The sequence below is a fragment of the Aquila chrysaetos genome, chromosome 12, assembly GCF_900496995.4.
Source record: "Aquila chrysaetos chrysaetos chromosome 12, bAquChr1.4, whole genome shotgun sequence".
NCBI lineage: Eukaryota > Metazoa > Chordata > Aves > Accipitriformes > Accipitridae > Aquila > Aquila chrysaetos.
The window spans coordinates 26,423,692-26,447,642 of NC_044015.1; the positions used below are offsets into that span (position 1 = coordinate 26,423,692).

General features: G+C 41.0%; 1 protein-coding gene across 8 annotated transcripts in view; it reads left to right on the plus strand.

Moving 5' to 3' along the window:
- ZNHIT6 (zinc finger HIT-type containing 6) overlaps positions 1–23,951 on the plus strand; it is an 87,559-nt gene that overhangs the window by 20,844 nt on the left and 42,764 nt on the right. For 4 of the 8 annotated variants that reach the window (XM_041127737.1, XM_041127739.1, XM_041127738.1 and 1 more), the window contains exon 9: positions 12,155–12,279. In XM_041127737.1, the coding sequence (XP_040983671.1) occupies positions 12,155–12,279 (125 nt within the window). The other 4 variants (XR_005933666.1, XM_030032666.2, XM_041127741.1 and 1 more) reach the window with 3 other exon arrangements.

Sequence of the window (23,951 nt, forward strand, 5' to 3'; positions counted from 1 at the left end):
TGGTACTTGCCTCTATCACCTGTTACGCAATATTTAGTTGGTGGTTGGTGTCCATTCTCTCCTCAGCTGTAACTATTCCAAGAAAGGTTTAACTGCTGGCCTCTTGGATGATTTTTACAGTCTACATTCTTTCATAAAGTAGTCTTTTCTTTCTTCAGGATAAATTAGTGTCCTGACTGTCTTCAGTCCTTTTTTTGGGATGCCTTCAAAGTGACTTCATATGGTAACAGTATTGCTTTTTCCACTAAGGAAAGGAAAGGTGCAGCTGCCAAATTATACAATCTGGTTTGGGAAATACACCTTCTTATTTTCCTGAGAATTGCCTTATTAGGCTTTGGGTTAAAAAAAAAAAAACAAACACCCAAACCAACCCCCCCCAAAAAGAATTCCTAAATCCAACAGACCCTTAGTATTTGCTATAAGTAGGTTAATGGTCAGAGTTATTGTTTTTTTCATAACTACAGGTATTTAATGAAAAAGTTATTTACTCATCTTTATCATATAAGGTGATCCTATTTCTAGAAGAGAAATAACTGCAACAGACTTGTCTTACAGTAGATATTTTAACCTACTTAAGAATCTATTTAAGAATAAGTTGTTGTAGAAGACTTTTTGGGATTCGAAAATATCAGTAGCACTGACAGAATATTTAGGTGCTTGGAAAATGTGGTCTGGCGGGCCTTAGCTTTGCAAAGCCCACTGCTTTCAGTGGACCATATCCTTCAAAGAACTGAAGTACAGAGCAGTACCAGACTGTATCCTGTAGCTTTCCTGTTGTAAAACTGCCGTGCCATACAGGGATGCGTATAGAATCAGTTGTAGCATTGTTTTTTGTATCGGTAGTACTGGTGCAGCTCATGCTTCAATTACTCAGCCAAAAATAGCAAAAGCATTTTTGTACCAGTTCCAACATCAAGGGGCTTCTTACTTTCTGTGGTGACATTGGCTGGTGCACATGAGAATACTGGCATGTTTGCCACTTAATTCTTGTGGATCACGGGGAGGAAAATCTGCTAAACAAGTATCAGAGGTTCTTTACTAAATGCCATTGCTTTATGGTGGTGAACACTTACTTTGCTTTAACTGATCCAATGCAGTTGCTTCCCAGAAGGCTGGATGATGTTAGTAATTTTGGAGCACTTCCCTGTCTCAAGATCAGCTGGCAGAAATGAGAGTTATTTCCTTGGATGACTGAGTTCTGTGCTCAAAGAGAATTTTCTTTTGTACTCTATTGTTTTTAAATAACTAAGGGTTAGATCACATTAGTAGGTCGCAGTAGTCACAGTAGGCTTAGGAAGAAGTAAGTTTTTTGCTTTAGTGTGTGCCAATATGCCAACAGACTTAGAAAATCATCTTGGAATTCAGAGAGTAATATAAATGTAATGGAACTAAATCTTTTTAAATGTAGTATTTATATTGGATTATTTATTTTCCTGTCATTAAAAATGTCTATTAGATATCTGTTTTGTCAGTGATTTTAAGATTATCAAACACTGTTGTATTTAAATATGTTCCAGATAGCCTCAAGTATTGATAGTGTTAGTGTTTTCCTTAATTTTTCATACCATCTTCCTAGGGCACTTCCTTCTGCATTATCATTTGGGAATAACTCCATGTAAAACTAACAGAGCTTGTAGTCTCTGCTTTCTGCTTTTCATACATAACGCAGTTGCTTTAAAAAGTCACTGCTGTTAGTGTGGTGCATGGATCAGTTCTTTTTATCATCATATTTCAAAAATACTACTTCATCTGGCAAAACAAATGCGCTAGAATTGGCACATGTCAAGCATTATTTCCTCCTCTGCATTTTCTGCAAATGTTGAAAAGTGTGGGGTGGTTTATTTAGGATTCTCTAGTCTTACTTAGGAAGCAATTTCTTTTCCCATTTGTGTCATACGTGGTATACATGAGACAGGAATTAAGGATACAAATCCCTGGCTGAACTGCTGGCCTTGGCATGAGTTGGAACAGACCCCAAGCTGGCTTTAACCTGTGCCAGCAGAAGATTGACAGTAGAATTCATTACTCCTCTCTAGCTTGCAGCAGCTGGCACAAAAGCAGCTCTGCCAGCTTTACAAAAGCAGGGAGCTAGCTTACAATAGTCATTCTTCACTGCACAACTGTAGTCAGGCTCTGGCGACTTTGTGCTGTTCAAGGGGAAATAGAATTTGGTCTGTAGTCTGTTGCTTAAACACAGCGCTCCTGTGTATTAATACTTGCTGCTGTTTTTTCCCAGAGTGTTGGGTTTTGTTTTGTAGGGTTTTTTTTATTAAAACTTCAGCTTTTCCTACTGAATACTTTGTTACGTTTTCTTGTAGGTCATTTCAGGCTTTCTAGTTTTGTTACTGCAGCCATTTCAGTGTCATTTTTCACATGCTCCTTCTTTATCTGAACATCAGTCTCTCTGCTGACAAAAGCGATGCAGAGCAACAGATGCCAGGATACACAGCTTTCACTGTAAAAAATAGTCACTTTTCCTTTCTGTCTATTTATGTTTTTCATTGAAATCCTGTATTACACAACATAGATGGAAAGCAGAAAACTAGTCATTGCTGAGTATAAGAAGTGTGTATGGTCTGAATCTGTAGCATGCATAGCTGAATGTTTATGATGTCTGACTACAATTACTTGACCTTTGAGAAGATTTTGGGGATGATTCCAAAAAAACCCAGAATTTATCCATCTTACTATCTTGAGCAATCATTCATTTTTTTTCTTGAAGGGGATTCCTTTATGAACCAGTAGGCGCCTGTTTTTTAAAGTAACAATCCAGCGTTTTGTAACCCATGCTGAATTCTTTTGGATTAACTGTTTTATAATTAATGGTATTGCATTAGGGTTTCTGGAGTGTCCCAGCTAGAGAGTCGCTGACTGAGACATCTGTTGCACAAAGATATATTTGAAATGATAGCCTCTGCTCCAAAATTTTTGCTGTCTGTATTGCAGCAAGTTAGATCCAGACCACTTACAGAGGAGGAATATGTGAGTAAGTAAAGAGGTGGAGGATGAGGTAACAATAAAAGTGTTAGTGTTGGCTTCAGCTGGTGGTTTGTCCTGTCTAGTCATCTAGTGGTGGTCTGTAAGCACCACAGGCAGACCTGAAGACCTTCAGACCCTTCGTGCTTGCAAAGCAGGTAGGCAGACCCCAAATTCTAAAACACAAAGAAAACTGTAGCCTCTTTTCTGCATCATAACTGGGTTTGAAGCATAGGAGCAGCATACCCAGCATATGCACAGGCAGATTTTCTCTCCTTTCTTTGAGGAAATGTGCATCTAGGAAAGGCTGTTTAAAGAACAATTCTTGCAGTTTGCTCCAGCCCACCATCTCTACTAGGGAGTAAAGAGGAACTTGCCTGTATGTATGCACTATGTAACATAGGCATAGTATGGAAAATGCCTTCATGGAAGTCCGTGTACTGCATAACATGCACATACAAGACAGACTTGAAGGCAAGAAGACAGGCTATGAAGTCCAAGAAAAGATTGCAGTTGGAAAAACCCTGTTGAATAATCTGTTGCTCCTTGGCTGGGGGAAGGAGCTGGTAAAAATGGACTGTAGAGCAAAAATAACGTTCAAACCATTTGTCCTATTCCAGTCTAGCATAAGTGTTGTGAGATGTATCGAGGGGTTTAATTCAACTGTATCTGTCAGGGTTGCTGTTAAAATATTTTTCTTAAAGAAAAAGAGGATTTGCTGCTCGTTTCTTGGAAGAAAAAGACACAGTGAGATGCTGACTTAAAGTTAGCTGAGTTTCTCAATTTTGGGCACCAGGCAGCAAGGGGAGGCTGGAGTAAGAGGCTTCTAGGAGCAAAGAAACAAACTCCTTAGTGGGCAGTTGAAGTGGTAGGCTGAACTTGGAAGCTGCAGCACTGTGAAACATGGCAGCGTAGGTGTCAGGGTTTTCACAGAGGCGGACTAGAGGTGTGGTGGGTTGACCCTGGCTGGACGCCAGGTGCCCACCAAAGCCTGTCTGTCACTCCCGCATCCTCAGCTGGACAGGGGAGAGAAAATATAACAAAAGGCTCGTGGGTTGAGATAAGGGCAGGGAAAGATCGCTCACCAATTACCATCATGGGCAAAACAGACTCGACTTGGGGAAAATTAACTCAATTTATTGCCAATCAGAGTAGGGTAATGAGAAATAAAACCAAATCTTAAAACACCTTCCCACCACCCCTCCCTTCTTCCTGGGCACAGCTTCACTCCTGAATTCTCTACCTAGCCCCCCACCAGCAGCACAGGGGGACAGGGAATGGGGGTTGCAGTCAGTTCATCACACGTTGTCTCTGCCGCTCCTTCCTCCTCAGGGGCAGGACTCCTCACACTCTTCCCCTGCCCCAGCGTGGGGTCCCTCCCACAGGAGACAGCTCTCCATGAACTTCTCCAACGTGGGTCCTTCCCACGGGCTGCAGTTCTTCACAAACTGTTCCAGCATGGGTCCCTTCCATGCCATGCAGTCCTTCAGGCACAGGCTGCTCCAGCGTGGGTCCCCCACAGGGTCACAAGTCCTGCCAGAAAACCTGCTCCAGCATGGGCTCCTCTCTCCATGGGGCCGCAGGTCCTGCCAGGAGCCTGCTCCAGCGCGGGCTTCCCATGGGGTCACAGCCTCCTTCGGGCATCCACCTGCTCTGGCCTGGGGTCCTCCCTGGGCTGCAGGTGGATATCTGCTCCACCGTGGACCTCCCTGGCCTGCAGGGGGACAGCCTGCCTCACCACGGTCTTCCCCACGGGCTGCAGGGGAATCTCTGCTCCGGCGCCTGGAGCATCTCCTCCCCCTCCTTCTTCACTGACCTGGGGGTCTGCAGGGCTCTTTCTCTTACATGTTCTCACTCCTCTCTCCGGCTGCCGTTTCTGTGTGTCCCAGCAATGTTTTTTCCTTCTTAAATCTGTTATCCCCAGAGGCGCTACCATCGTCACTGATGGGCTCGGCCTTGGCCAGCGGCAGGTCCATCTTGGAGCCGGCTGGTGTTGGCTCTGTCAGACACAGGGGAAGCTTCCAGCAGCTTCTCACAGAAGCCACCCCTGTAGCCCCCCTCCCACTACCAAAACCTTGCAGCACAAACCCAATACAAGAGGAAAACCTCTTCATGTTCCAGTCAGCAAGGAGAAAACCTGTTATTTCCTCCTGATGCTGCCAAAGGGGAATCCCTCTGTTTTTTCTCTTTCTTGACGGAAATGAGCTAGGACTGATTGTTTCAACCTTGCCAAGGAGGGAATTGACCTTCCTGCTTGTTTGCCAAGAAAATAATTTGTTTTCTTTATTTCATAGCTTTTCCTTTTCATTGTAAAGCATTAGTAACCCCTTAATGGAAGGTTTATGGCACTGTGATTCCTATGCAAATAAGTATAAATTTGTGGCTATGTTTCCACCATTTAGTTCAGAGTGTTAGAAGTCTTCAGGCTATCTCCATATGAGCTAAATTTGGAAGTTATAATTTGCTACCTAGGGATCCGAAATTACAGAAGTATCAATCCTTCCTGTTCCTGAAGTGGAGGTTCACTACATTAACCCAAGTGTAATAAAAAAAGTATTGCCAATTTACAAGGACTGATTTCTCATCAGTTTTATACTTCTTGTTTATTTTATCAGTGCTCTGCTTACTTATGTTAATTTGTCAAATGAGATTTGATCTTTTAGTTTTCTGAACTTGGTGTATTAAGAGTTTTTCATTGCATCCTTTGGTATTCCTTGGTACACCCCCCCACCTGTAAAATTATTTACAGTAATGTAAATACAGTTTCATGAGGCTGTGTAACAGAACACTGCAATTAAAGTAGACTTATGAAATTCGTTTTTTTTCCATGATCTTGCCAGTATCTTATTAATGGGTACAAGTTACATGTTTTGACTTCCCTGTATTTTGGGGGAACCACCCACAGCTTTCACATGTACTAAAGATGACGCTAATATCTTTTCAGTTTTTGAAACTTCAGGCATTCATCTTCAGTAGTCAACCCACTCTCTTTTTAATAAATTTTCCTTGTGCAATTTCATATTCCCTTTAGGCCTTCTGGCTATCGTTAACTCACTAGGCTGTTTTGGGTTTTTTATCTCAGTCGTATAGTAGCCTCACATGATTGTGGTATACCCTTTTTCAGTATGTCTGCTCTATGCCACTTAAAGATTTGTAAACCTTGAGCTTTTGAGCAGTTTGTAAAGCTGCCTGGCTTCACAAAGTAAGTAAATTCCTGCATGTGTAAAGGGCTATTGCGTAATGCACTTGAATTATAGCATCTTTACTTGCTGCTGGATTTTGTTACTTCTTTTCATTATTTCTTCTGAGATGGGGAAAGTATTTGCTTTCTTGAAATTCAGTATCACTTTACTGCTGTATTCTTTGAACCAAATTCTACCAAATCCAAGAAACTGACATTTGCTAGTTTCACATTTTCCTTCTGTTTTGTCGTACTTTCTCCCATAACTAAAAGATGCAGAATTGTTTGTACTTCAGTTAATCTTTAGATCATTATTGTGCATCCTGAATCCTTTTACCACATCATCCATAATGCTCAGTCCACTAAATTGTTGCAGCAGATGCCTTATCTGCTTTTATGGGTTTTGCCATCAATTGATATATTTTTCCGTGGTTGTCGTTAAACAACTTTTACTGTGTTTTTCTCTTTGTGCAATTGCCTCATTCTCAAGAGGTTTAAACAGGGACAGCCTTTGTGCTTCTACGGTGACATACTTGTAGTCTTATTTTGCTTATCTCTTCTTTCCATTAACTATTTCGTATATTTTCTGGGGTAAAAGTGAACAAAGCATTAAATCCTTCTGGACATCTACTATTGTGCCAAATAATTTAGGTGACAGTTGGTGTTCCTGCTGTCTTCACCTGGGTGTTAGTTTCTTTTCTTCCAGGATGTTCTGACTTTCTGGAATAAGTTTGTGAGAAGAGGGGTTTTGTGGTTTGGGGGTTGGTTTTAATTTTTTTTGCTTTGGTTTTTTTTCTTCCCCATTTTACACTTTAGTTTTCAGCTGTTCTTAGATTTTCCTAGTGGAAGGGCCTCTTACAGCCCATAAAAGAGAAGAGATTGCAGATTGTTGCAGCTTGTCTTAATACGCTCTTTGAGGATGATCTATGGCTGAAATATGGCAAGGAAAAGGAAGAGCTTCATGGGTTTCTTGTTAATTTGGATGTACCTTTATGGATTCTGTGTATGCAGGTATAGTTACGAGATGGTGATAATGTCTGAGATGCTTTTCTGGTAAGCTGGCAACTTTTCTTCCTGTGCTTTTTCAGTTGGTTCCTAGCAGGACTTGTGGGCTAACTGGTTGATAAGAGAAGGTTTCTTGTCCTCATTTTTCAGAAAAAGGACATCTGTGATGGATGTGTTACTTAAGATGGGGATCTGACGTGGAAAGGAATTGGCCAGGCATCTGGTCTGTGCGGGTATAGTTTGAGCTATACAGGTATTGACAATATGGAGGAGAGGTTCGTGAGCATTTGTTGAGGCAAATTATGGAGGTCCTAGACTGGGAGAAAAACTGTAGACCGAGAGTGGAAGCAGGAGCTAGCAGGTTTTAAAATATTTGTGTAAACTGTAGTATAATTTTTTTTTCATATTAAAATATTAACTTGAACTTGGTTCCCGTCCCCCTTCTTTAAAAGAGTGTTCAGGCAGAGTAGTCTTTCATATTGTTCCACTGTTGGTAAGAATTAGTTACAAAGGAATTGTTATGGCAAGTCATTTCCTTTTTTTGCTTCTAAGGTCTCTGCTTTTTTGCTCATTTAATTTTCTAATTTTTTTTCACACATATGGACTAACAAAATTCACTGTGTTCCAGGTTTTTGGAATGTCAGAATTCCAATGACAAAGTTAAATACAAAAATTGTGCACTATTTCAATATATTGTGTTTACTTTCTGCCATACGACTTTTGTTTTATACCTAATTCAAGAGTGCATTTCACTACTTCCATGTTCACCAAATCATAACCACACGAAGAGGTTATTCACCACTTAGGAATGAAAGTCCATCTGTTAGTTATTATCTTTGCTGTGCTGCAGCACTTCAGAATGAGTGCTTGGGAGAGACTTTAAATGCTGAGCCCAGTCTTTGCTCCCTTCTAGGCAAATGCAGAAATGCTACCCTCTTTTGTTGGGGTGGGGGGTGAAATCTTCGTTCTTCCCATAAGTTAACAGAAGTTTGGTTGTGGATTTTTAGGACTAGGCCCGAAATAGATAGCATGATTTATGGTATCTGAATTACGCCAAGTAAATACCTCGATGTTTCCACTCAGTTCTAGGAAGAAAAATCATCTTTGTTTAAAATATGCGCAAGGGTTTTAGTTGATCTCTCTCACAGGAAAATTATGAACGTCATTATACAACTATGCATTTTAGTAATATTTACAATTATTTAGATGGTTAAAACTTGTTTGTTCTCTTTTCAGTGTCTAGAAGACAAAATTAAAGAAATAACATGGTTACAATTTATCTTTAATTACAGATTGCAGATTTTTCTTTATTATTATTAAAATCAAAGTTCCTGTAGATGACATTCAGGAAAACCTGATCAGCAGGGAATTTCCTGCTGTCTGAATTCATGGAGACAAGTTACGCCACTGCGATGATAGCCACAGGCTCCATTTGAGGGGAGCTTGTTGTGATGCAGTGACCTAATACAGCATTCCTGCCTGTGGGAGACAGATTAGGAGTCTGAATTGTTGAATTCCTGGAAGGTGGTGGAATAGCTACAGATAGTGAAACTAGCCTTTGCAGAAACTCATAGATGCTATCAGAAATGCAGAGCCACATTAATTTCAGCATTTTGTGAAAGGTAACAAAGCCATTCATAGAGTGAATGTAACAGATTATGTGGGAACTAATGTGGGATTGCTGAATCTTGTTAAATTTTCTCAATTGTCACAATTTTTGTAGGCTTTTAAACTGCCTGCTGGCAGGCAAATTTTATTTAATTTTTGTCCTTTAAAAAGCAGTTATTGTTATTTCATTCCAGCTAAAATCAAAAGCTGTTGTCTGCCAAGATTGTGTCTTTGTGGTCCTTATAAATGGAGTTGTCTTATTAAGAAGAAATCCAGGCCTATTTCTTGTTTCGTGACATGGGCATAAAGCCTTGCTTGGGGCAAGAAAATAATCAGGAAAGTGTATTATTAGATGGTGGGTGTTGGGCAAGGAGGCTGAGGGAATGTATGGAAGGGTGAGAGAAAATACGTGGGAAGTAAATACCAGGGAGGAAAGAAGATTGAGAGAGAAGGGTGCAAAGAGAAGTCCCACTGAATACAGGGATCGGGAAGCTGTAGCGCAGACGATATGTATGAACTGGGCAGTGGGAGAAAAGAGAAAGCAGGGGGAGGGTTTAAAAGAAAGATGTGAAGATGGGGTGTTAAGGCAATGGTTCTGTCAGGGTGGACAGTTCATTTGGAGCCAGGCTTATCTTCAAATCCATCCTGTCATGAAGGGCTGAAGGAGCTTGGTTAGGACCACAGGCTCAGTTGATTCCTGCAACTGGGCCTGGAGCATGGAAGAGTCCGAGTGAAAGGACAGACTTATGCTGGTTGTCACTCATTTTACTGGGTTGTCACTTGAAATGCACAGTGAAGGAAGAGCCTGAAGAAGGTTACAGCTAGTTATGGGTTCTTACCGAGCAGGCTACGCAGTCCCAGTGATACAGGATGAGTAGCTAAAAATGGTGGTAAAAGAATATCTGGTAACATCTGATTACCAGGTTCTCCCTGCTCCCTCTGCTACCTGTGATGAGACCGCTTCCCCGCAAGTACGTGGGAGGACCTGCATTCCAGTGTTACCCTACATCCTTAGCTCATCCTGGTGAATAATCAATACAGGAAGTTACAAGACTTGTAAAAACACCATCTCTTTTCATTTTTCTCCAAACAGGTCTAGCCTTTTCATAAGTAAAAATTGAAATTGTGTGTGTATATAGGCTTCTGGAAAAGCCTTGCAGGGCAGCCTTCTACTGCCCATAGGTCTGTGTTGTTCACCCTCTGATGTATGACTTTGTTCTGGTTCTGGGATAAAATTGGGAAGGTTTTTATCATGACAAGGTCTTTCAGAGAGAACCTGAAAAATCAGTCTTGCTCAGGAGCCATCCTTTATTAGACTTTGGAATTGAGTGACAAGTACTAATTTTCTTTTGAGGTCTTTTAAGCATGCACAGTCAAGGAAGAGGTTGTCGGGTGGAATAGCAGAAAACCTCAACTTGCACTTGTGTATAAAGTAGGGAATGTGGTAGACTGAGGTCTTTTGGATAGCGTAGACAATAACAGCAAAGTTTAAAAAAGAGAAGTATTAAGCTCCTTTGTTATATTCTCCCTGAAGTTTTCAGCCCACATTATGCACTAAAAATTTAGATATTTTCTCTGTCACTGTCAACCAATAAAATTTACTTTAAAAACAAAAAAGATAAAGCTCTGCCTTGGTGATCTAACACTTCAGTAATTTACTATCATAAAATAGTTTTAAGTACAAATGTTTTATCTTTTGCCAAGCTGGATGCTAAAGATGTTTTGTCTAAAAAATGAGATAATGGAAACTGTATTGTGGCATGTGAATTACTTTAGCCTCTTGGTGGTAAATGTTTGCTTAACCAGAAAAGAATGTGTTGAGGTCCTTGCCAAAGGAAAGGTATTGCCATACTTTGCATTTAGAGTACTGTAAATAAAGCAGTAAATATGTTTCTGTTCATGTGTGTTAATCCACAAGTTATGAATGCATTCATTCAATAAGAAATGTAATATACTGTTATCCCTTTTAAAGGATTTCAGTAAGAAGAGGTCATAATTACTTTGGGTTGAGAGAAACATGAAACCAAATATTTTCATGATGATTGAAGTTGAATATGAGAGAGAAATAGTTTTTGCTCAAACTTAAGTTTCCCTTAAATCCCAAGAACTCAAATCCTGTTTTACCTTCAATATTATTCTTGTGTGCTGACTCCTCTGATATACTGTTCTTAATCACACATTACTGTAAATCATAAAGTATATAATTTCCTTCACCCATCCAGTGTTGTTTTTGGCAAAAGAAAACCCAACTGCATAATATGTTAATGATCAGAGGAGGTAAAGCAGCTATGGGAAGTACTCCACTTACTGCCTACAGTTTATTTTGGTTTTGAACTTCATTTGCCTTTAACTGATACAATAGCTTAGTAGTAATTTAATAATGCTGATTACAGAAAGAATTGCATAACTCAGATTGCAGTGTAATAATATCAGAGCATCTGTTGGATGCCACAGTTACAGCAAGTGAAAGCAACAGGGTGTCTCTTTCAGAGGGCTTTGAAATATCCCTTCCTTTCTCCAAAATCCCATGTCCAGGTTTCCAGTTAGAGAGTTGGGAGAGAATATTACAGTTCTAGGAAATAGTTATGGAGAAGATGCTCAGTCTACTTCTTATTACTGTGGCATCATTTGTTATGTACCTGGCTTCACCCTCCAGGGTGAAGAGGAGCCCTTTTCTGGGAAGGGACTGCTCATCCAAGTCACGCGCCTCTTGTAGCACACGCATACGAGGAGATTTGTACAGGGAGTTTCTTGCAGATGGTGCTGTAAGCAGAGATTTGCTTAGGCATAAATGGGGATATTGTACCGTCTTTTAGAAATTATTGCCCCAGTGTTCTGGGTATCAGAGTCCACCCTTCTACAAAACCAGAGTTCTAAGTGCTTCCAATATACCTTTGCTTTAGTAGTTGTTCAGATATGCTTTTTATTTCATCTTCCCAGTACTTCACTGATAATTCATAAGCAAACATGTTAAATAAGGTACACTACTAACTATGTAAATTAAACCTGTAGTGTTAAAGACCATAAGTAGAACATTAAGTGTTATTTTTTATTTAGAATCTGGTTTTGGCAAATATATCCATTTTGATAACACTGTGTCCATATTCAGTCTTGGTAAAGATACTCATTAAGAACTCAGAACATTTATTTGACTTTGATTCTCCTCTTGTTCTTATGCTTAGATGTTAGGATGGTTTAAAAAAAAAAATGAAGCTGATAATAAGACTGGATATGTAATTTAAATCATAAGGTAATTCTTCTGAACATCATATCATCTGAAAATCCTGTGAATTGCCCAAAAGCGTTCCCCCTCCCTGCCTCCAAGTGTACGTTATGTCCTTGGTAGTATTAAAATCCAAAATAAATTTCCCTGTTACTTTTAAGGTACAATGAACTGGATGCCAGTAGAAGCCTCCTGGACAATTTGAAAGGCAAAGTAATAATTGAGTATCCAACATTATTTGTGGTCTTGAAAACGTTGAAGAATGACATGGTGGTTCTTGGCCAAGGTAAGCATATATTTATTTCCTGTTATGCTATACTTAGATATTTTAGTTAAATAAACAATAATTAAGGATACTCCTATTAATAATGCCAGGAATATGCAGTATGTCTTATATTTCCCTTTGAATCTAAAAGATTGCTGTAAAAAAAGCTGTTGTGAATGCTCTGATGGCTTACATCCATAAGCTGTATTGTATGTGTTTTTCCTAACTTTGTTTATGGGTGCTTGATTCCTTTTTTATATATTTTTAGCCACTAAGGTAGAACAAGTTTTCAGACTTTGGCTAAGTTTTGTATATAGCAAAGTTTGACAGAGTTGGTTATTTCTAGAAAAAGTCAAAGCTGTCTGGGGAAGATGAGTTTTAAGTAAGCCTGCTAATCATACAAAGGAATTATTCTCCTTTATTTCCTAGCCTAACTCCTAACATTGGATAGATAATTCTGAATTACAGAATAGTTATTAGAAATCATAATGGCAAAATAGCTTTTCGGGTGGGTTAAAAAGACAGTGTTATCTTTCGAAAAGTACTTAGTTGAGGGAGAACTTTAATCTTGGAGTTAACTTACAGGAGAGTCCAGGTCTAGCAGGAATTTGTACTCTAGTTTTGAAGTTAATTTCCATCTTCCATCTTTCTCCCCAGTATAAAGGCTTCATGTCCCGCCTTCGCTTTCTGCAGCTGCTGATACAGGGAATCGGTTCCCTTGTCTCGTAGTCCCCCAGCTGGTCTCCTTAGTTATGAAATTCCATACTTTTCAGTGATGGGCCAGTCTGTAATTTTTACAGATTCTGAGGAAAAGCTTTGAAATATGTTTGCAATGGCTATTGCCCTGTGGCAACTCGATCATGGCTCTATATGTATATAATTTGACTGAATAAATGTGAGACTGAGAATATTGTACCAATGATATCAAACTTCCATTGATCTTGGCTCTTCTGCCTAGATGACACTAAGTGATCCATTGGAGCAATCTGCTCTCAAAGAAATGGCATGCAAACATTTCTTGTGCTATGTGCTGCAAGAGCTCCTGAGAGTGAGGCACCCTTCCAGGGGTTAAGGTAGGCGTTTTGTCTGAGCAACTAGGTCCACTGATATGCACCCTAGGAGTGCACGTACATATACTGGAGTACAAGGAAACTAGGTACTTTCAGTTTATCCATTGTTTGTTGATCTAGGTCCCTTGCTTTTCAGTAGTCAGCCCTACCCCTATGATTTAGATGTCAGGAGGGAATTAAAATTGATTGACTCATAAACTTAATCTGAATAGAGTAGTTGTCATTGTCTCCTGAGCTAGTAGAGAGGTTGTACTTTTAAGAGTATAGATTCAAGTAAGTGTTGATTGAACAACTACGTTTTGAGGTTGTGCTGCCGCAGCAACTAGCTGATGCTGTAAAAGGCAGAGTAGAAGGGCAAAGGGAAGAGAGGTGGTAGTAGCTGAGGAAGTGCCGACAGCTCTGTCCCAGGGCAGTGCAAGTGTGTATCTTCAAGACGGTAACCTTCGTCTTGCTGCAGGGATCATTCAGTTAGCAGTCATCCCTGAAGCTGGTATTCAGGGAATGCTGGCAGCTATTTCAGGTTTTGGGAACCATTAATTTTCTTAATCTTTTTTTCTTTTTTTAACTGTTTCTATAGATTCCATAAAAATCAAGTGCATAGCTCCCTGTTGAGATGTCTTGGGTATAATATAGCAAAAGATTATAGCTAATGGCAAAAATAGCATGATTTTCACAACATTTATCATAATTTATTTTTGTACATCTTCTTAGTTAACATATTAACACTTAACTTCAGCCTTGAGTTTGGTTTGGACCCTGTGTTCTTGGAGCTTTTTCTGTTAAGAGTGGAAGCCTGCCACAGTAACTCCAGATTCTTTCAGGAAAAGCATGTTCAGAACGTTAATATAAAAATAGGTGGCTTTTTTGTTGCTGTTACTCCACTCGAGGACAAAATACCACTTTTGTTGAAGTGTGGCACAATCATTGTGCTCTTCTGTGGTGTGTCATCTTTAAAGAATAGAAGAGAAAAAAGTAGTTTGGTGTGCCAGTTGCATTCACAGATAATTGCTAAGAGTGGAAATCTTGGGTTCACCTCCGGACTCTCCAGGGAGAAGTCTGTTGTAATCAGAGGGGTACTTTAGCCCACTCCCATCTCCCAAGAAGTGACATTTCTGCTGCAGCATCTTGTGTGTTTCTTGCAGTCCAGTTTCTTCGCCATGTATGGCTTTTTCTATCAGTTGCATGCTCCTCCTAAGCCATCCATCCTGCTCTTGCTTATCCTATCTCTACCAATACTGCCTTTCCTTTCTGCCTTCTGCATGTGCACCCGGAGGGACAGTTGTCTCGGAGCGCCTGTCCGGCTGACCTCCCTTTTGCATTCCAGGCAAACAGCTGCCACATTGATGAGTGGATGTCTGGCAGGGTGTCTGCCAGAGCATGGGGGCTCCGAACTACCGTTAGCCCTCCAGGGTCTGTTTACAAAGGACCCAGGCTAGTACAAGAAACAAAGTCTTGTGGGATTTAACTGCTAAAATGATGTTTCTTTACTGAGCAATCTCAGATCTCCCCCCTTCCCCAGGAAGAACAGAGGCAAGTTTTCATAGCCACAGCAGTAGGCACATGCTGGGGAAAGATCACCATTCCCCTGCAGTTCAAGTTACTACCCCCAAAGACTGGCGAAGAGCTAGAGCCGCACACCTTCAAAGACAAACTGCTAGACTATAATGAGGACAAAGCCTGTTTCTCCTATCCTTGTTCTCAGAAATGGCTGAAGTATTTTGGTTGAAACTTTCCAAAAAATAAGAAAAATAATGATTGAGGATGGAAACTGGCACTGAAAAATTTAAACCCAGAGTTTAAATTTTACATTATAAGTAAACTGCAGACGGTTTTATGGTGGGAAGGACTGGGCAACCTTAATTTATAGGCAATGCTATCAACACCACAAAAATATGTTCTTTTTGAGTGAAGACAATCTGTAATTCCTGTTAAATAAGACTTACTGTAACAGACTAAACTAAAGCTAAAATTTGTCTGTTGAGCTTCGCTGTGAGTCAGAAGATTGCCACATTCTTTTATGTGATGTTTTGATGCTTGACTTGCTTGTAGCAAAAACTACAGGTGCTCTGATTGCAGCATACAAGGTCAGTCATGGCTGAAGATAGTAGGGGGATTATAGAAGCTTTCACAGGACTTAGGGGCAAAAACAATCCTTACTTTGTGCATTACTCAGTACATATCTGGCATATAAATGTTAATTGATTATACACTAGATTTAGTGTAGACAAAATGTGACCTCCAGTGTTTCTGGGTGAAATGCTTCTATTTTCTTGAACAAATTCCGCTGAAACTGTACAGGTGCACACTGTGTCCTATGTATTATCTATGTTTGCCAGCTGTAGAACTTATCTTGACAAGACAGTAACTATACTTCATCAGCTCCCTGTTCGTAATGTTTCCTAAATGCGCAAAAACTTCTTCAAATTCATAGTCAAATCAAATACTGAAAATAACAATGAGAGCAGAGTGTGAATCATGGGCCTACTTTGCTGTAGTTTATTTTTGTGGTGCTTGAGTGCCACCGACCAGTGGCATTTGGTGACCTCAGCACAAGGTGACTGGGGTCAGTGCTTGTTAAAGAAGGAGTCTCGGGGTGTGAGGCTGAAGACCAGTTTGGGAAATGAGTGCTTCACGATACGATCTCAGCAGAGCACAACAGCTGTGTCTTAAAGCAGAAGTTACTGTGCACCTTTAACCTCATCAGCCTTAGCTCACAGATTCACACAGCTTAACACCATCTTTGGGATGCTGGAACATGTAGAAGGAGCACATAGGTGCATCATCTTAATTTTCCATTTCCGTTTAGAATTTCTGAGTAGTTCCCCATCTTAACTGAAATGCTAATAAAAGTGTAAATGATATGTAATTCATTACAGTTGTGATATATGTTTGTAGCAACCCAGAAAACAACATTGAAAACAAATAAGCCAAGATGACAATTTGAAATTCTCAGTGGATGAAGAGTTTTGTGTGGGATAAATACTCTGCTTACCTACTTGACTGAAAGACCAAGATTTAAAAACTGAAAGAAATTCTCAACATTGTCTTGCTTTCTCCTTCAACAACAAGGTCCTACCTAGGGCTTTATCCCATGTTATGAGACTGGTTAAGTCTGATCAAATAGCTGTCCTCAAGGAAAGTGTGATTAAAAGGAAAAGAAGGTACAAAACTGCTTCTGTTTGATGAGCAAACAACATTGCTGAAACTAATTGCTTGCTTGTTTTTTGTTTGTGTCCTACACCCTCAGATGCCAGTGAACCTACAGAGAACTCGGACAGTGAAAGTTCATCCCTTTCATCTATGGAAGAAGGGGAAATTCGGGACAGTTCATGATGGTTCTTTGAGAGAAGAGGGTGGAATGAGCATTTTGTATTTTTTTCTTTAATTTAATTTAATCTTTTTTTATACAACTGTGTATTCAGAGGCTTGGTTTGGCTTCCTTCACTAAAGGCAGCACTTCCAAACTGCCAGCCTATTTTTGGATTTAAAAATGCATATTTAGAGATGTAAATAAAGAGATGGGGAATTGCGGGTTCCAGAAAAAACTGATATTCTTATTTAATTGCAGCCTTTTGTCCATGTATCTTTAATAAATCAGGGTGACTCAAATTTAAAGTTTCCAAGTTAGTTTCAACAATATTTTTTTTTTCCTTTTACCCTAACAGCTGAGTGTCTGATTTCTGAGTTTAAATATCTGATCACATTTGTATTTATATGTGGATTTGAGTCTTAATGCTTAAACTTACTGGAAAAAAACACTGATGTTTCATTAGATTAATTGTCTTTCAGCGTATTCTTTGTCATGCTGAGCTGCTGCAGATGATCTTACCTTACTTCTGACTTTAATATTCTGTGGTGACAATTTGGTGCGTGGTGCGATACTTTTTTTTTTCTTACTTGGTTGCATCTTGTTATGTTATGCATCTCATATTACTAGTTTACCTACTGAAGCCAGGTATTGTAAATATTTACTGAAGTATCAACTAAATTTCCTACTTAAATAAACCTTAAAAAACAAGTCCTGTACTGTATCATCTGCTGACAATAGAAATCTGTTGTCGACTTCTGAGAAGATTTCTAGATCCCAGACCACTTATCACTGTATCGAAGTCCCCCGTGTCTGTGGGGTCTGTTGGAGGATGAGAACAGCGTGTGCTGTGAGCGGTGTGAGACAGGTGGGCTGCTCTGCACACCTGCACCAGGGAGTTCTCAGGAATCAGCATAGGCATTTGGGGTTAGTTTGCAAGGGTCTAGCTAAGTCAGCACCTGTAAAGTCTTAAGGACATGATCACTTTGTAAACAGCTCTGTGAGGTTGTTGGTGCCATCGTTGTTACCCCAGTCTGCCTCCTGCTTGAGACTAGCACCTTTTGTGACAAGTTGGTCGCACAGGATGCACACTAAACTGCCATGGAGGTGTTTTTTCAGTCATTACAGGTAGAAAGACAACGGAAAGCAGTGAAGGAACTTGTTGACATAACAGGAGGTCGTGGCACCAACATGGGAGAGGGCTTGGGCTTCCAGACTCTCAGTCTAGGCTTCACGGCACCAGGCTGTTGGTTCCTTACCAGTCATGCTGCGTGGAGAGGATTTTTTGGATGTGCAAAGTTTTAGAATTTTTTTTTTTCACACTTTTGCAAACAAATTGTCATTAAAAATGTCATCTAGCTACTGAAGTTTGAAAAGAGCATCAGACTTTTGTAGTCACATACTATTTTTTCTCACAGTGGTATCACGTGTCCTTTCCCTCATGTGTTTTGCAACCCCTGGTAAAACAGGGAAGTTTTTCTTCTTGCCTGGCAGTAGCCACCTGTGCTGTATTTTCTTTTTTAGTCATTGTTGGTCCTCTGCCCACCTCTTGTTTCAATGTTTGTTTTTTTAACCCTTTTTAAAGGACCAGGATTCCTAGCTGTAGGTGCTGCTTTCATATTTTTTCAGTTCAGTGAAAGTGAATAAGCTTTTCCTAATCAGTGATTATGGCACGCTGACTTGGTAGCCACAAATTACTTTAAACCAGTCTTGAACTCGTTCATAATAACATCGATAAAAGAGCAGAACAGCAAAACTGCCACAGTTCATTTGCCAGAAAATGTTTCATCTGGAGTAAAAGCGTGGCATTTCTGTTAAGATTCATAGCACGCAGTGGAAATGAGAGTGCTGCAAATATGTGTTGATCTGCATGTGTGTGTGATTAGTCTTTGGCTGAGGAACACAGATTAGTGATTTGCATTACTTTCCTACACTCTTGGAGGTTTTCATTAATTGTATGAAAGGGTTTGTCTGCTTTTTTTTACTTACATAAATCTAGTTTAAGCTTCCTTGTGAGTCAAATGCAACTTGTTTTTTAAATCAAGATGCTGTTAAATCTATCCTTCAGATTTAAATCTTTTCCTACCTTAAAGAAGGTTTTAAAAAACAATTAAGGAGCATTCCTGTGGTGGTTACTAGAACTGAAATTTCCCAAAGCTGGGAGTCATCTTCCAGAGTTAATCAAATTGAAAGTAAAAGACCTTGGTAGTAGCATTTGCCATTCATTCCCAGGTTACTATTTACCTATTTTTATTTAGTTTTGATAACGGTTACACTAGTTTGAACAGTGGTGATTCATCAAATGCAAGCCAAGATGGAATTCAGGTATTTTTATGCAGTTTTGCTAAACTTTTTCAATTTTTTTTTATAAAAATGAATCAAAACAATGGTCTCTGGCTAAAGGCACAGCCTTACTGCTGCCAGGTGACATGTACTCTAGTCTAAAAAAGTACATAAATTTCTAAGTTCACGGTAGTGCTGATAGCAAGTCCCACTGAATGTGTTGTGTATAAGCACAGCTGCAACAGTGGTAATTCTTCATAATAATAAGGTTACTGATTTAATCAAAGTTTATGCACTCTTTGGCTAGGCAGATGGTTTTTAACGCTTTCATAGGCAGTTAGGGGAAGTTTTCAATTCCTTTCTGAGTGACTTAACCCAGAACGAGCATCTTGTAATAAACTGGAGAAAGAAAATGCATCTTTAAAAGCTGTATTTTTAAATTTCTGGTCATTTAAGACATGGAGCTGAGGCTGCCTGGAAGACTTCAGTTCTGTCCATTTTGAAAACATACTATTGTAATCATATTATACAAGGATCCCTACAGGACTGCCTTGATTCAGCACAGATGACGTCTGTGAATGAAAACTGTGTGATGTTGTTTTAATCTTCATCATTCAACACCAGCTTGCGCCGAGTGCTTGATTTCATGCCTACTACGCTTACTCTCTTATTTTCCTCTATAAACTACTTGTCACAGAAGGAACAAGCTCTTTGTGTGTAGCATTGTTATGGCATTTCTTTTAATGTTTAGACTTTTCAGGTTTCAAACCCTGAACCCTCACAGTATGCTTGAGCTGAAGGACCATCAGCTTACAAAGCAAGGAATAAAGGCTCTTGTCCTGAATGAACATGCTGCTTAAAAAAATTAAAAGCTTAATGAAGTCATCCCTTTCACAAGCCATAAAGGACAAAAATAGAGCATAGCTAAGCGCATAGCAATAGCTGAGAGGTAGGATTGAGTCAGCCATATGAGAGAACTTGGTTCTTTTCCTTTTTTGTATAACTTCTTGGGGGTATGAGGCATAAGTTGCTGAGTTGTCATCGGTAAACAACGTTATACCCCCTGTCAGCATAACAGCTAAGTTTTGAATGAACATGTCTGAAGTCTAGGTTTTACTGTATTTATCTCCACATTAGGAATTGTTGGTCCGTAGAGAAGAGGGTCATGCTGCAAAGTGTGTGTTTGGCGGTAGGTCTTCGAGGTGTGCCGGACCAATATTTGTTACTCCAGTCGAACAGTGCAGTTTTACTTTGCATTAGGAGTAGAACTGTTTCCCGCGTAGAACATGCACTCTAGTCTATTAAAGTACATAAATTTCTCAGTTCACCGTAGTGCTGATAGCAAGGCCCGCCTATGTGTTGCGTGTAAGTGTAGCTGTGATTCAGACCTTGCCCTGCCTGGCAGATACGGCTGTTCTCTATTGACATCTGTAGGAACTGAGAATGTATAACACCTTGCAAGAGCAGGTTTTCAAAGAGTAAATATACGGCTGTGATGATGTAACTTCAGGCCATATTTGGTCACAAACTTTTCCTGAAAACATTTATTCTTCTTCCCTCCAAAGGAAAAAATATCTTGGATTTGTGTTTATGTTGTTGCTATGACATTCAGTTAAACTGTATGCAGATGCAGGTTCTGTTAATAAGAGAAAAAAAAAGAACAACTGTCTACTTCAGTGAACAAAGATTACCCTGTGTTTGTATTAAAATGTTGCTATGGCAGTGCATATGGTTTTATTTGGTGGAAATTTGTGGTGAAATGGAAGGAAGTCACATGTATGCAAGACAAACAAGAAATGGCAGCAAAACCAACTCAAAATAAATACTGAAACTGAAAGAGAAGTTGCAGGTGACATGTACAACCAGGAAAAAAACCAAGGATAGTTATTTTGCTGCCTGCCTGTCTGTGATTTGATAAGAGAAATGTGTTCACACTGTGTCCTGCTGGGTCTCGGCGACCCGTCGGACAGTGACTTAGCTCTAATGATGCTTTTATTGCAAGAGCTTCTTTCCCTCATTGGCTCTGTGCATTGTAACATCTTTTTGTTTTGGAAGCAAAGTTCCCCTGGCTTGGCTTGATTTCACAACTGCTAACTTCTCCTGCCAAAAAGCGTTTCCAGACTATCTTACTGTAGTAGGCTTTTTGGCAGGAGAAAATCAATAGAGTGATAAAATATGGAAAGCAACTAGAGCCCTGCCTACCTTTGGGGCAAGGGGAAGTCTTTCTGGACTTCCTGGCTCCTACTAGTGATAGCAACAGTGGATTTTTTGTTGTTGTTGTCGTTTTTTAAACTGGCACAGTAGTCCTCATATTTATCTAATCCTTTTTCATTAGGCTTCTTTTTGCATCAGTTGCATCAGTACAGCTGTTTGTGGGGTTGCATGACAATTCAGAATGGGTTAAAAAGAATCTGCCAAAGAAGCAGGGATAGAAATGAGAGGGGGGAGAGAGTCTTGATTTAGAGAATAAATTACCACGCTGGGAGCTGGCTGGTTCCTGCATGACTCCAGCTGGCGGAGAAAGCAAAAGTGTTTTTAAAAAATCACATTGCCACTTTCTTCCTGTCATCCCAGTTCTGCCTCAAGAAGGAGGAAGAAGTGACTGTGAAAGCTGCTGCTGCCTTTCCACTCCTTGCTTCCAGGTTGTCTACTGAATCGTATTGTAGCCCCAGAACTTGTCCATTTTGTCAACAGTGCCAAGAGGGAGTAGAGAGATGCCCAAGTGAGGTAAAAATGAAGTTGGTGGATGAGGTATAGGTATTCAGGAAAAAGAGCAGATGGGGTGGCGTTAACAGCTTGCCTGAGAAGTCCCCTTCACTATCTAAATTTTCGGTGGTATCTCTTTGTTGACCTTTTTTCCCCAACCTCTACTTGCTGCTGTGCTTGGTCATCCATATTGGTTTTAATGGGATTGTTCCACTACAGCACAAGTATCTGCTTCTGTATAGCAAAATATATTTTCCTGTATTAAGTTCTCATTAATAGACTTGCTGGTTTTACAGCCATGACGTCTTGATGTCTGATTTTGTCAAATTCATGAACTAATTAGGATCTAACCTTGTTGGTTTGAGATGCTGAAGGAAATCAGTAGCTTCAGAGAAACAGGTGTCTTTGACTTGGCCGATATGCTGGGCTTCTTTTGATCTGGTGTTTAACCCGTGTTCTCAAAATATTGCTGGACTACACTGCTGACTGCTTAACTGATATTTATAATGGAGTCCCTTCATTCTTATTGAACCTCCATTCATCATGAGGTTAAGTTGTTAATGTATGTGCCCTAGCTAGATTCGATCTGGGCAAATCTATGCACCCTACCTTTAAATTTCTTCTGTTTAATAAACGAAAACCTTACAAAATCTTGTGTAATCTTTTCCTCGTGGACAGTTGCTACATTCCAGCCCGTAAGTGGTTGTAATTCAAGACGGATGAAGTTGCCTACGTGAATGGTGCCTTGGGGTCTTTCAGGATCTTCTCCAATATAAATTGCGTATGTAGGAGTCACAGCTCTGTAGTTTTTCTGGGGGGAAAAAAATCATAGCATGCTGGATACCATCTATTCAGTTCCTTGGTGTTTGGTCTTTACAGGATAATTCAGACATGCTTACTGTATCATTTTGTTGGTTGAAGTCTTCTTCTACGGGATTTGTATTTTCTAGACACCAAGTCTCACTGCAGTTCAATGCAGTTCAGTTGTTCACGAATTGAAATGTATTTACAGGTATCTCCAAAGCTGCTTGTATGTTACTGCTTTCACTGTGGCACCTCCACATTTCTATGTGCTGTTTTATATGTGGCTATGTAACGTGGAGAAAAAAATTGTGATGATGGAAACAGACACATGTCTACATGAAAAAATAGGCTTGAGGCAGAGCAGCCGGTAAAACTACACAGCCTTCCCTTGCTGTGTGCTAAGCACTCTGGCCACTGCATGGAAATAGTTCCACTGGTTAAAGAGGAGTAAATGAAAACGCGCATGTGCGTCCAAGTGCTTTTCTGCAGGATCAGCTCAGATGGGCGAGCATCTGGCAAGAGCAAGCCGCTGGTGTGACACATTTAACTGCTTCTGTGTAGGTAGGTAGGTAGGTTTGACTTCCAGCCCTGAAAGTCTGCTCACTGCAAACTTTCTTGTTTCAGTCCTCAAGACCTGGGGGGGATTCGTGCAGCCTCGGTGGACAGCGAGCATGGGAAGGCCTCCCGCAGCAATCCCACCGATCCACGGTGTCTCTGCCTGTTGCTGCGCAGCCCGCCGGCTTCCCCCCAGTAGTGGGGAGATGGGCCTGATTCCCAGGAGGTGTCCACTGGAGGGTTAGCCAGCCCAGCGGGGGCTGCTTTGCTGCGGGCTCGGCGGTAGTTTATATATGGAGCGTAGAGGTTCTCGTGGCTCAGCTCAGCGAGGGTTAATTAGCAGCTTGGCTGTCCCACTGTCGGTAAGAAGTTGGCTTTTCCTCCATCTGCTGCTCATTCAGAAGAGCGAGCTAGCAGCACCCCAGGAGCGAGGATTTAATGCAATCACAGAAGTCCCTTTTCTGCATCCCCCTGCTTTTGTTGCGTTTCCTGCGGTGCAGCGCTTGAGGAGGCAGAGACGTTGTCTTCGCTGCGTTGCCTGCGTGAGCGGGGACGGTTTTATGTGTGACCCCGCTCCCGTAGCTAGAGGTGACCGCCACCAAACCGCTGGCACTGGGCGCGTCGCCCACGAGGCTGCGCGGTCCTCGGCCCTAGGAGAGAGCGCGGTGGGACAGCCGCTGCTCGCTTGCCCCGCGCCGCCGCGCCCCATCCTCGGCTGACCCCGGCGCTCGCCCCGGGCCGGCTGGCGGGGCCGGGGGGGCTCCGTGACAAATGGGAGCAGCGTAAGAAGAGAGGGCCGAAGGACCGGGGGGCAGACGGGAGAGGGGAGCGGTGGGGCGGCCGGAGCCGGGGCTGGGGCTGCCGCGGAGCGGGAAGCTGCGGCCGCGGGCTTCGGCCGTGCCGCTCGCCCCTCTGGCGTGGCCGGGGCTGCCCTGCTGTCCGCCCGGCTCCGGGGAGCTCCCGCGGCG